Genomic DNA, 14,843 nt, shown 5'->3' with positions numbered 1-14,843 from the left:
TTCTTTTTACCTCTATAATAATAAAAAAATAAACCACAACAAAAAAAATAAACCACAACAATAAAATCATCCACAATTAATTTCAATCCCAAGAATGATCACTATGAATGCTTAAACTCCATATGCTATAGCTCCATTCCCACAAAAGAAACTTACACGAGTGAACACCTGGCATTTTTATACCGTATATACCAATGTTAAAATGTACTGGTATAGTTGCCAGTCAAAATTCCCTCTTATCACAAGCCAGTTTCAGGGTTTAAATGATTAACTGGCCTGTACTGCTGTCACAATACAAGAGACAAATTTGCCAACTATCAACATAGGAGACACTGAAACATCAAGCTTTCCATTGTGTGGAAAGTTATATTTGTTCAGCTAAAACACAAAACTAAAATTGATTGATGTTGATCTTAGTTGATCTATATGAGGATTTTAGCCTTTATTATTACCACTCTTTGTGAACATGTAAATTATGATGGTTATGTGCCTTGTACAAATAAATGTGCATACCTTTTTAAAAATATTACCTCTGTAGGATCGCTTATATCATTGAAAATGAGTAACTTGTGAGCGCATGATTCAACGTAATTGAAACAGCTATTAAGGACTAGCTGAATTGTTATCTGGAAGAATGCAATTTCGTCGAAACAATGAATAAAGAAAAATTTGTATCTATGTTTGGGATTTAAGTGACGCTCTGCATAAGTACTGTACATTATAATTCGTCATGGTAAACTCAACCAGCCCGCAAATTATGAAGTCTGTATTTACCTTTATTAACTTTGTGTAGGAGAAATCAGAAAATATACACATGCAAAATAATAACAAAATCAATCATAGTACTTTTATAACAGTTTAATAATTGTCGGGTCACTGAAAGTTACTTTTTTTTTACATGCCAATTTTCAGAACCCCTGCAATGCAGATTATCTTGGCTTATGAACCAAATGTGTGGGTTTGTAGCCAGATACATCTCCATTCATGCCCAGTCTAATGTTTGGTTTCCTTATATCAAAATATATCAGCAATTTGCATTTATACATGCAGAAAGAATCCATATTAATTTGAATATTTTTTAAAGTATGTAGGTTTAACTATGAATGAACTGAGAGAAAAAGAGAAAAACATGTCAGGTGCATGTATCAACCCATCTTTATTACTGTCAATAAATATCACACATAAAATGATAATATAAATGTATGTAATGAGTGTCTTTGCAGAAGGTTTCTTATAGGTAAAATCTGTTCATACTTGGAGAAAAAAAAGGCAGTTCCTGATGAGAAACATTAAAATTCATGTACGTGTAACAACTGCATGAAAGCTGATTTTATAAGGCGTTTAATTAATTACATATTATTTAACAGAAAGTTGTAAGAACTGGACTGCAAAAGTCAAAGTGGAAATTTGCAAGAATATTTATGATAAAGAAATGTAAACTGACACTGACAAATAAATACCTACAACAACTGATATGTTACCAGTATACATGTACCCTACATACTTTGATATAACTCGGGTCCAACTGCAGACTGCATTGACCCAGATCTGTTGCAGGAAAGTGCTAGTAGCTTTGGGTCTACAGGAGTAAACAGTAGAACAAAGACAGACCCTGATTTGCCAATCAGCAGATCTGGGTCTATAATGTTTGCCGTTGGACCTGACTTATTTGAGGGTATATATTTTAAGCACTGGAAGTCACTGTGCACAAATATTTATCTTAGTCAATACTCTGTACTTGTTTTCGATCTGGCAATATGATGAAACATGCAAATCTAACAAACATTCTTCAGTTTTCTTTTGCATGAACACAATTAACTAGTGATGAGAAGTTCCTCTAGGACAAATCTTCATCATCAAACAGGTCTTCAAAATCTGAAAATATATAAACATCAAAACTGAGGTAACGTTACACCATCCCATGCTTTACCAGTCATCAAATTTATTATCTTTGCATGCTATCAAAATCCATTCAAAATGAATACTACCCAGTAAGTGCAATCTGTTGCAAAAATTAAAAATTTCTAAAATTTTATTTGATATTCATTATCCATTGTAGTGTGGAAGCAATAATATATGTCTTAAGTTACATGAATCTATATTTATATGGTCATAATACACTCTATTGTGCATGCGGTAGCCATAACAATTTCCAACAATGATGTAAAAGGATGCTGAGTCTCCACCAAATATCACAGCACATGCTAAAAATATTATAAAGAACATGGCCCTCGATGGTCCAGCAAGTTACATGCTTACATGTAAATGAGACATAACCAACAAAATATGGAATAAAAGTAACAAATTTGCCAGAAGGTTTGGCTGTCAATAGGCTACATTGATAAAAACAATATGGCGGTTGTGTATAATGATAAGGAAAATTTCAAAACTCTGGTTTGCAGAACCACCATGGCAGTGAAGGAATGAGACAAACTATCATATTATGTAAATGTATTACTAAATAAAGCATGTGCTCACTATATGCAATAGTTAACGGGCATTAAAGATTATAAGAGACTGATTGATCCATATAAACTCTATACCTGATGGATAATATTTGTTTGTGTTTGGTTATTATTATGTATATTTTCTTTCAAGGTGATATTTTTGCAGGCAAAAGGCACTGAGTTCTAAGACATTGTTCATTATATTACTACAAAAGGGACTGTTATTATTTGTTGCAAATAAATAAATTTATTATCTCTACATGCTGTAAAATCCATTTAAAACAAACACTAAGTGCATACTGCTACAATAATTAATTATTTCTTAGAACATTATTAAAGTTTTATTATCCATTGTAGTGTGGATGAATCTACCAGTATGTGGTAACTATATTTATATGGTCATAATACACTCTCTTCTGTATGTGGTAGCCATAAAAAAATTGTCAATGACGTTAAAGGATGCTGAATCGCCAAAGGACATGCTAAAAGTATTATAAAGAATACCATATCCTAGATGGTCCAGTAAGTTTCATGCTTACATGTAAATGATACATAACCAACAAATAAAGGAAGAAAAGTAACAAATCTGCCAGGAGATTTGGCTGCCAATGGGATACACTGATATAAAATACATGGTAGTTTGTATAATTATAAAGAAAACTCCTTGCACAAGTTGGAGGGTGAGGATACCGAGAGTGAGGTTGAGAGGGTCTGATAAGGACAGTGTTCACAAAGATGATGGAAGAGATGTTGGTGACAGGGAAAATGATATTTTGGAAAAGTGGAAAGCTGGTGATAAAACCACAAGAACAGAATGCACCTGGGTTGCAGGCACGTGCTGAACAACTTCAAGAGCCCCTGGAATATTTTAATCTCTTCATTAAGAATAATGACTATGATCAAATTGATACAGAAACAAATCCCTGTATGATGTCACAATTAAGCACAAGCAGAACTCTGTTTTGTAGAATCACTATGGCATTGAAGGAATGAGACAAACCATCATATTATGCAAATGTATTACTAAATAAAGCATGCTCTTGCTATATGCACTAGCTAAATGGCATTAAAGGTTATAAGACTGATTGATCCATATAAACTCTGTATATGATGGGTAATATTTGTTTGTGTTTGGTTATTGTTATGTATATTTATCTGGTGATATTTCTGCAGGCAAATGGCATTTAGTTACAAAACATTGTGCATTATTTTATTACAAATGAGACTGCTATTATCTGTTACAAATATTCTGAAGCAGTGTCATTAAATAATTATGACATTTATGAACATTGACTGTTGATGTCATTCTAATTGTATAACATTATGTACATACTGAGTCTTCTTTGCTATCTCTTGTTTATCAGTGTCAATAATTGTCACAAAAAAAAGTCTTTCTATTTTCTTGCCATCATGGTTTCTGTGATAATGTATTGTTGTCAACAAATAAACTTTGCTTAGTTCTGTAGTAAAAACAAATCTAGTAATTATTAAGGAGTGACAACTGTAAAAAAGCAGGTATGTTCAAGTATACAGAAACTATCATCATATTTCAGTGGTTTTAGAAACAAATGAATAGTCAATAACAGATGCATTTTGAAAAGTTGTATTGTCACTACATCTTCCATTTTATATACCAAGATCATTATTTCTACAAAAGATCATCATTTCTGCACAAGATCATTATTTCTACACAAGATCATTATTTATACACAAGATCATTATTTCTACAAAAGATCATTATTTCTACACAAGATCATTATTTTTAAACCTGTTTATCAGTATTTTCCTAGTCGTACTAATTTTGAAACCTACTGTATACTCATTTGTTAGGCAGTATATACTAATCAAGAATTTTCTTGGTATGGCTGAAAAAACATAATTGGCCCCAAACTTGAAGTCTATGAGAAGGAACTCATCTTTTCTAAATAATAATGCATAATAGATTCTAGCATTAAAATCTCCCATTAAAAACATTATTTGCAATGCACAAGACATTAATCTAGGACACAAAAATATCAATTTCATCTTGCGTAGAAAGCCTTTACTTTTATGGAGGAACATAGATGACTCCAAATAAATGTCTTTAGTTTTTTAACCAGTTTTTGTTACTCACTTTAAATGAAACTATGTAATCTGAGTCAAACAGGTACCTGTGCTTGGATGAGGGGATGATCCCGCATGGGGGCAAACTGGCATTCAGAGTTTATAATCCAGATAAACCCATCAAGTATGGGATCAAGTCCTATATGGTCTTTGACTCACTAATGGATATAAGTTCTAGTTGTAAGTTGGAAAAACTAGTGTAGCTTTAAGTGAAAATGGCAAAATATATGACCTGGCTACGGACATGATATGCAACATTTTGGAACAGGGTTACTTTTTCCATGGACAATTACCATACATGTCCAAGACTGTTCCTAAACCTATGGGACACAGACAATGAGCGCTGTTGGGACTGTTCATAGGACTAGACATGGGATTCCACAAATATTTAAGGACAAAACAACCTGACAGTTCACCAAAAGGCATACACAATGCATACAGGTCCCTTAGCAGCCTTAGATGTGAAATGAACCAAAGTGCCAAGAAATAAAACATTTCGGATATAAAGTGGTATGAAATTACCCATAACCAAACTGATGAGAAGTGAGCATTGCCTTTGTCAAGTCTTCCGTCTCCCGAGATACAATATGAATTGCCATTTAAAACAACTCAGAAATTGTTCCAATTTTAATCTAGTGTTAACAATTCAAACAGTTTTTCATTCTTTGTTCATAACGAGAATTTTCACTTGGGAAAGACAATGCAACAAGTTACTGAGAAGTGGCAGTGCAAAACAAATCAGAAAGTCTGACTCCTGGGGTTCCTCTAAATTTTGATCGGGCCCACCCTGTTTTCTTAGAGAGATTGCCCATCGGGCTTGTCCAAAAAAATTAAATTTGCCTGAGGAAATGTTTCAGTCGTTGAAATGTGTAACTGTATTTTCAAAATGTTCTGACTTACCTGCCATAACATGGCACAATCTAAATCACAGGGGCTCATAACGCTGCCAACAATTTAACTCTCAGTCATACAAATAATACTAATACTACATGTATTACTGATAGTTAAATTGTAAGCAATGATACAAGCCTCTGTGATCTAAATCAGTTCACCACTGTCCTACATGAAATTGAAATCTGATTTTAATCAGATTGAAGCATGGTGATTTTGTACTACCAACCCCACTGACATAGTCCTGTTTCGTCACATAGTCATGATATAGTCCTGTTTCGTCACACAGTCATGATATAGTCCTGTTTCGTCACATAGTCATGATATAGTCCTGTTTCGTCACATAGTCATGATATAGTCCTGTTTCGTCACATAGTCATGATATAGTCCTGTTAAAGCTACATTAAAAATCCAAATCACAGTCACTTGAAAAGCAAGAATGAATAAGAATGCTTCTTTTTAACTTATAATACAAAATACTGCTTAGTATTTATGAACAATGTCAATGACACTTTATCAATGTCTTCCTCATTTTTTTCCAAGACCATTTCTTAAATGCCTTCCTGATATAAAAATTCTCAACACTGGGCACATCAACAAATTCTCATTCAGTTTTTCAGGGTAGATATACCTATAGAATTTCGTAAGTTTGCTTTGATCAGACTCTGGGACCTGAACCCCTCACAGTAGAAATAGGAGCAACAAGTAACCTGGTAGCCGCCTCATGTTCAACTGGATATAAATCTTTGTCTTTCTGAGCTAGAGTAGCCATATTCTTTGTACTTGACACAGACTTGTTTTATATGTGTGAGAGTGTGTGTGTGTGTGTGATTATGAATTTTAATGTAGCTTTAACAATTTTTCAGTCATATCGCTACGATGTCTGCAGTGTGACAGCTTATAGTGATGACCAGCACTGGGGCATCATGCCTCAGATACGTAGCATGATGTCCCACCCAGTCACATTATCCTGAAACCAGAACGACCAGTCCTAACACTAACCTCTTAATGCTGAGTGCCAAGCGAGGTAGCTGTTAGTACCATTTTTGTAAGTCTTCGGTATGACTCGGTTATGGTTCGAACCCTCAGCCTCCCACTTCCAAGGTGGATGCTCAAACCACTAGGCCACTGGAGTGGTACTTGTTTTACAAAGTACAGTTTTAATTTTTCATTAATATAAGTGACTCGCGTCCTTTACAGTCGATGACTAGCAACCTTGTAGTTGCATCCTGTGTTACTCAGTAAAGACCACAAAAACGAGTTATCTAAGTAATTAGTCCCTAAAACACTAAGCAGTCCCAATCATGTCTCACACTCACAGTTTGCACTAAACATAAATTAACAACATGTGCAAGTTACACTGAATCTTTTTGCTGACCTTTTCAACAATAAAGTATATCCTGATGCCATTCCTTCAAACCCCTTTGAACCATCATGAATTTCTATTCAAACTGTAGCTATTGCAACACTGTGTGACAACATTAAAAAAGGGGAAATTTGGGGCATGTGGAAATTATTGTCCAAGCTTGTGGAATTTCGGTCTTGTGAGTTTAAGTGACTAGCCCAGAGCCTGTGTCTAAAAATATTTTATTTGAGCAGTGAGTGGAGTAAGAAATTATGCCCGATTTATGGACCCATCAATACTAGCATATTAAATATGGTACATATAAAGTATTTCCACATTGATTACCAGTATTTCCATGTTGATTACCAGTATTTCCGTTCTTAAATAATTGCCATCGGATGTTTCTTCTTGCTGTTGTTTTTGTTGGATACTGCATATTTAAAATGAAGCTTTACACACATTTAATTTTTTGTATATTAAAATGTGTTACTTTCTCTCACTTTAACTGGACAAATTTAACTACAAGAATTTTCTTCCGTCTGGTTCCTTTACTTGCATGTTCAATTTTTATGTATTCTCCAGATATCATCTTGTGTTCAAACATTTTGAGATTATAACTAGATATTTGTTACCATGCACAGGAGGGCAGCAGGTGCATTCTTTTAGCTAAATTTAATAAACTTCATGATACAAATAAAAGTGTTTCAATGACTGGCTCACCATTAAAGAAGTCTGCATGGACAGATTTTTCATTTGCAGCCAAATCCATCAGAAGTGCACTAGAACCACCAGCCTGAAATACAAAATCAACTTTAGGTACTCATTTGTGATAAATCATGTTCCACAGAACAAATAATACATATTGACAATACTATTTAAATAAAGTAGTCATTTATTAAACATACATCTAAATTTGTCTCTGCCTGATACTCCAAATTCTCCTGAGTTTGAGGCACCACTATACTTGTTAATTTCTTTCCATATTTCCATTCCAACATTGTTAGTAAAAATGACCATTCCAAAACCAGTCTATTACACCAGTTTCCTGTGTCATCCTATACAAAATGCAAGAAAATGGACTTGATGAACATATGAACATTTCATTTTCTGCTTAGACTTAAATTCTTTTATCTATTGAATACATATAAAATTCTTCACTGGTAAGCAAATCGCCATGAAAAACCAGAGAAAACAATGGTACGGTTTTCTTTGACACTACAACAGGATGTAATAACAAGTACTAGATTCAATTAGTGTAGAAGACCTTAGAGTACTACATGGAATGTGCAGACTGATATATTGGGAGTTTACATTTTAATTTGTAATGAACATGGAAAACTATGTGCACTTAATCATTATGGGTAAATCCTACATAAATATAGTGCAGTCAACTTGTATTAGTTGTTCTGTGATTTCAATTGCCCCTTATGCATCGATATGCATCAGACAAGGACAATGTACAATCAGCCCCAGAGAGGACTTAAGGTGGCAAGGATGGTATCCTTCTTTCAAGGGGTGTGACAACTGTTTGTCATATACCCATCCGTAAGGTATAAGCAGAAAGTGCAAATATTTGATTTAAAATGATATAAGTAATAGATTTAGATGAAAAAGGAAAATTTTAAGAACTGGATTTTTCAGAGTAAAAAGATCAGTGATACTGGATTTGGATCACGGGTCAGGATTTTAGTCTTCCTCTCATAAAAGCCATATTACTTGAGTCAAAGTAGCAATGAATGGGATTAAGCTTTATGAAAATTTGGAAAAGTCTGGCATAGGTATAAACAGAGGGAGAAGGAAACAAGTCATGGACCAATAAGCAAAAAGATATAAACAAAAAGTTTTACCCTTCCATGCAAGTCAGTATGAATGAGCCAAACACAATCTACTTTCCACTTGGTTTCATTTTATTATAAACTCATTTAGCACTGATTTCATAACTGGTCTGGTCTTGCTTCAGTCATAATACAAAAGACCATAGTTATGGTGATGAGCAACCTACTGAAAAAAGAAACTAGTCCCGAATATCTTATAAATTAAACAGCTGATAAATGAATATGGGTAAACAGACTTGGCTCAAACTTAGCAGAAATCTCCCCCATTATAACACGATTCATGATACAACATGGTACGACTATGCATCCTACAACCAAATTCAAACTAATGTATAACAATATGGGTTGAAAGAAAACAAAGTGAAACTTAGTCTTGTATTTTCATTTCTTTTTTAAAACACCCTTTACGGCTATACCACTGCTTCATAAATTATACTATTTACAATACCCCGACTACGGCATTATAATGAGGGACAGCTGTATAATTTCAAACATGTTCTGATTAAAATCTGTAAATTTGATGAAATGATTGATTAGTTGGAGTCTCAAAATGTAGTTCTTTCCTTCTGCATTCCTGGCCATTTTTTTAATTTTTCCAGAATGCTGGGCCTTTTACCCCCCAAACTGCCCTTTTCCAATTACAAATTACCCTTTGTGTTTCTCACAAATATAAAGTATCATTTACTCAGAGTATCTGATTTTGCACCCACTGGACAATGCTTTGACAAACAGTTGAGTAGATACAATTAAAGGGATTATATTTTCTAACATGAAATGATTTTGCAGCCAATTTTGTTTACTCTATTTGCCAGGCTGTTTATTGTCCATTTCTTTCAGAAGTTACAATAATTAAAGGGTGCAATAAATGCCACTTTCTGTTTTAGCATTCTTTAAAACTGCTATATTAAATGAACTAGTAAACACAAATCAAGTCCATATATGTGTATACTGTTTATATATACATGTCTAATGTATAGCATGAATAGAGTATCAACACCATGTACTCATCCGCAAATCTCATCATATACATTGAATCCACAATACAATTAAATCCATCAAAAATATGCACACACAGAGATTTAAAATAATCAACAATTTTGTCACAAGTCATATAGGTCTGAATTCAGTGGGGGAAAAAATAGCACAATCACGTAACAAATGATGAAACAGATTTACTTTTAAATACGTCCCAAGTTTGTAAAATTTAGTTTGCGTTTTAAATCGCCATTGGTAGTGTTTGTAAGTATAAACGTTTTTCATGCAAACAGAAAACTTTCATGGCACAATAACCCAATGTTCCAGTCATGTTGGAAAAAGAAACAATCCATCAGATTCCATTGGTTTTATTTAAGTTTGGTACTGACTTCCTTTGAAGAAAAGTTCTTTGTTTTTATTGAAGATTGTAGTCAGCTTTCTTTAATGAAGGGTTCATGCATTATTGAAGTCACCGCTAAAGGAAAGCTTTGGAGAACCAAATAAATTACCATTTCTTATTGAGGCGGCAACATCAAATAATTGTATTGCATGGTTGAGACTGGTTTTTTTTCCATCTGCTTAGTACATTTTCATAACAACCGGTGCTTCAAAGGTAATCTGTTTTCTTTGAAATGTCAGCAAACTATTTTATCTGGGTGCATTTTTAAAAAAGTAATTGGCTGTCATTTGGGTGATTGTATGTAGTTACTGTTCCTCCCTGCCTATTTAATAGACCAACAAGTATGATCTTGTTTGGGGGAGTACATTTGTGGTAGCGGAGTGGTGCTGCCTTCCATACATGGGTCAGAAATTTAAAAAGGGTCAAGATAAGATAGAGACGCAGGTGTTCTGTTCTGATGACAGGGATTACTACAGAAAATATGAGTGTTCTGAAGGATTTAATTCTGAGTGAAAAGAAGAGGAATTTTACTTACCATCCACATACAAATGCCAGTCTATGTAAATATATTAATTACTAGCGAGTGGCCAAAAATCCGATGAAAGATAGATTATTGAGATTATGCCTCATCCGGCTGATCTCCGCTACCAGAAATGTCAACAACAAAAAATCAGCGGATATCTCATAACATACACTCATGCTAGCAGATATAACAATGCAATGTTAAGATGGTTAGTCAATATGATCAATGAATTTGTTTATGTAACAACATATATTTCAGTGCATTTTATATAAACTTTGCGGCTTCCTTTCATGCGGTCTCTGAATTTCTCCACTCTGAACCAATGGTTGTATATTCAAGTTTAGACAACAATGTTGCCAAAAAAAAAAAAATTGAGATGGCATATTTTGCCACCAATAAGGAAAAAAATTCACAATTTGCCACACTGGCGAAGCCCTGCACGATCCCTGAATAAACATTTTACACATTATTTTGTATACTTTTAAGAAGAAAAACCTATTTTTTTGTGTACGACAAAAATACATAATAAATTTCAGGAGTCACACTACAATGGTCTCTTTCCTAAATGATAATAAATTGTTTATGTTTTTTTAATACTTTTAAGAAAGATTTTATTTATTCTGTACAAGATAACTACATGTGTATGAAATTTTGGGAGCCATACCACAACCATGTTATGGCCGAATTCATGTTATAATGGAGCATGCTATATATATATATATATATATATATATATATATATATATATATATATATATATATATATAATGTTTTCGCGGGGGGGTGGGCTTATGTAGTAAACATGTACTTGTCTGACACTTGACATGGTTCTCATTCTGCCTCAGAATGACTTTTCTGATAGTCACAAAGCCCAAATATTTCAAAGTAATTTTGAAACAACCACTATCAATGTACAGGAAAGCACAAGGCACAAATGTCTTTACACTATACTGGTAATGGATTTGGGTAATACTAAATAGTGGTCACTAACATTATGGCATGTAACCTCAACTTTATAACTACATGTTTACAGAGTCAATTCAAAAGTGTATTTGAATGTTTCTGACTTCGTCAATTTTTGTTGAAGTTTATAGAAATTTTTTAAAAAAATGGACAATTCTAGTTGAGAGTGTCTTAAATTTTCATTATTTATAATAAAATAATGTAATATAGGTTTTACCAGCAGTTAGAATTTAGCACAATATTTTTTTATGTGAAAATTTGTCTTGGTGTAATGACCAAGGTGGTATGATGAACCATATTATGCTGCTGCAATATAATATGGCATCCTATTACAGCATCATGGGTATCACTACAGCATCCTATTACAGCATCATGAGTATCACTATGGCATCCTATTACAGCATCATGAGTATCACTATGGCATCCTATTACAGCATCATGAGTATCACTATGGCATCCTATTACAGCATCATGAGTATCACTATGGCATCCTATTACAGTATCATGAGTATCACTATGGCATCCTATTACAGCATCATGAGTATCACTATGGCATCCTATTACAGCATCATGAGTATCACTATGGCATCCTATTACAGCATCATGAGTATCACTATGGCATCCTATTACAGTATCATGAGTATCACTATGGCATCCTATTACAGCATCATGAGTATCACTATGGCATCCTATTACAGCATCATGAGTATCACTATGGCATCCTATTACAGCATCATGAGTATCACTATGGCATCCTATTACAGCATCATGAGTATCACTATTGCATCCTATTACAGTATCATGAGTATCACTATGGCATCCTATTACAGCATCATGGGTATCACTATGGCATCTGAGCATTTCTGAAAACTGTGATCATGTGTCACATCTGAATGACCCATCTATAGATGTGTACTAAAGAAGTTCACACTGCCATCAAGCTAAACATTTGAAAGCAATATTCTATTTATAGTTTAAAAAAATATATTTCTCTTATATGTAAACATTTAAGTCATTAGATCTGATTTATCCAGTCCCTTATTTATAATTTTCATTCATAAAATCTAACTATGCACAATGTCAAAAAATACATCTTCTGCTTTTACTGAATTTAAACAATGCAAAAACTGGTGATATGACTTTAGCTATTTGGTAAAAAAATTTTTTATCTTTCTTGTGTATTGACCAATTAAAGGTATCCTGTCAGACTCATTAAATTTCATTTTGAATCCTTAGATTAGTAGCATAAAAGTAACTTAAATAATCTTGTCATCCCTTCAAATTCATAAAAGATACTTTCTAAACATGAAGCATACAATTTAAGTTTATGGAGGCTGGTGTTAACTATAGTACAAGTCACACTGGTTATGTAGGCATTCAACACCGACTATTACAGTAATGGTTATCATTTTTAAGAATTTGATTCTACATACCTTTAAGTGGCAAGTATTCATTTCATTCAGATTCATATACATCCATATTCCTTTGGAAGGTCGTTTTTTAGATGCCCAAAGATGTGCATATATGGCAAAATCAATGTTAAAGTACATAGACATTTTGGAAGAAATGAACCTAATCAGGATTGAATGTCATGTGCTATGTCACAATGAAAGCTACAAATATTGATAAGCAAATTCATACTACCCTCAATTGTGACGATTGCACTAGATGCACTCTTATTTTGACCCAAGCTGAGTACATGGCCAACATTGTAAAAGTCCATAACAATAGATAATTTTCATCTGGAAGTTTCCTGGTGACAGTTAAGGTGCAGAGCATTTAATAATCAGGACTGAATAGACTTTGGTTAAAGAAAATCAGTGTTAAATTTTAAGAGAACAATTTATATTTAATTTAAAATGAGAAAATGCGCATACATGACCCGTGTGACCTGTACCATACAAATATGCTATGTAATATCACACAAGAATTGTTAAATTCATAATCATTTAATGGTTCTACTATGATCTGGGCCTACAAATCTCTTAATTAAACTTATGAATTTAATTTGGAAAACTTGTATTAACTGTGTTGCCTTTACAAAACATCATTTCACCCCTTTGATACCATACTACGAACGGTTACAGTAATCTTAACTCCAGAGGCCATACAGCCTTCTCTTTAATAAAGAGCCTCTCGTAAAAGGTCAAATAGGAATACCTGTCATTTTGGTGGACCATTGATAAGAAATGAAAATCATTTGATACAGCCAATGCCTCACACTTTCTTTACTGTTGCAGCAGGGGGAAAAAAGAAAAAAAATGGATAGTGAATATTTTTGTGGCACGTTTCCTAAAGTAGTAACGCAGTAATAGGATGTACAGTAGTACTACATTGTAAGACATATCACATATTATTAATGTTTTTAGTGCTATGTCCCAGATACCCCAAACATAAATATCAGCGTCGAGGTCTAGTACTACATGCAAGACCTCGACGCTGATATTTATGTTTTGGGCGTCTGGGACATAGCACTAAAACAAAACTAACGTGTTGTCTTACATTGTGGGATTACATTGAGGTCTTACGTGTAGGACTAGGATGTATTGATTTACCTAGTCCTACAATGTAAGACATAGCACATGTTAAGTTTGTTTTAGTGCTATAAAACAGGTCCATTTCTTTTGTGAGAATCTGAATTTATTAGAGAAAAGACATCAGAGTAAGTAAAGTTTGAATTAAACATTATGACTTTACTTTGTAGAAAAGCGTCGTTATTTTAGTTGCCAGTTGTGTGAGATATTCCTGAAAATTTGACTTTCGTTACGATGTTAGTCGACATCAAAACAGGCTACACAGCGCCGTTAGTCAGGCAGTAAGACCCTGATGCCCATAACATAAATAGCAGCGTCGTTTTCTTAAGTGTAGGAATACGATTTACCAAGACTGGAAGGCCATTTCAATTACAAGTCATTAAAGACATTATTATTGACATATTAAATGTTGACCTCCTCTATATCCATGTATGGTCCTGCTCCCTCAGGGAACATTTCATCGGCGACAATTGCTGGTTTCATCGTGAAATATTTGTTTTCTTCGAGGATGCTAACAATTTTTTTAATGTGCATTAAACTGAGTCGAACAGGAACATATAGTATTTATTTCAACACAAGTAAGCTGCTGTACAACTTGACTGCAGTTCTGCTGACAATACACAATTAAGCCTCATCGATTTAGTTCCTGTTTTGAAAGCGCAGAATTTAGATTGTATACCTCACAGTAATAGTCTTTGTCTGGGTCGTCCAAAATCTTCAACACAGTGGGCCACATGGACCAAAAATGTAAAGTTCGTGGGCCATACATATATGTATTATAGTAGTTATATATTGTAATCATAGAACTGAATTTTCGTATGGAGCGA

The 14,843-nt window shown here is 33.7% G+C and overlaps 1 protein-coding gene across 1 annotated transcript; it reads right to left on the bottom strand.

Moving 5' to 3' along the window:
* Positions 1-1,137: 1,137 nt before the first annotated feature.
* Positions 1,138-14,583, bottom strand: LOC149799959 (COP9 signalosome complex subunit 9-like). The gene is made up of 3 exons (XM_089959460.1): positions 14,431-14,583; positions 7,507-7,579; positions 1,138-1,875 (listed from the first exon to the last, which is right to left on the bottom strand). Exons 1-3 carry the CDS (start codon positions 14,548-14,550, stop codon positions 1,838-1,840), a joined length of 231 nt encoding a protein of 76 aa, XP_089815586.1. The 5' UTR covers positions 14,551-14,583; the 3' UTR covers positions 1,138-1,837.
* Between the last annotated feature and the right edge of the window lie 260 nt (positions 14,584-14,843).

The sequence above is a fragment of the Sinohyriopsis cumingii genome, chromosome 5, assembly GCF_028554795.1.
Source record: "Sinohyriopsis cumingii isolate HCF-2022 chromosome 5, ASM2855479v2, whole genome shotgun sequence".
NCBI lineage: Eukaryota > Metazoa > Mollusca > Bivalvia > Unionida > Unionidae > Sinohyriopsis > Sinohyriopsis cumingii.
Note: the sequence above shows the minus strand (reverse complement) of the source record. Positions and strands in the feature narration are given on the sequence as shown.

Excerpts from the sequence above, each read along its gene's own strand:
- LOC149799959 (XM_089959460.1), bottom strand. The coding sequence starts at position 14,550 with ATGCACATTAAAAAAATTGTTAGCATCCTCGAAGAAAACAAATATTTC. Across the intron at positions 7,580-14,430 it reads CATACATGGATATAGAGGAG|GCTGGTGGTTCTAGTGCACT; the intron begins GTCAACATTTAA and ends TTTGTATTTCAG. Across the intron at positions 1,876-7,506 it reads CCATGCAGACTTCTTTAATG|ATTTTGAAGACCTGTTTGAT; the intron begins GTGAGCCAGTCA and ends ATATATTTTCAG.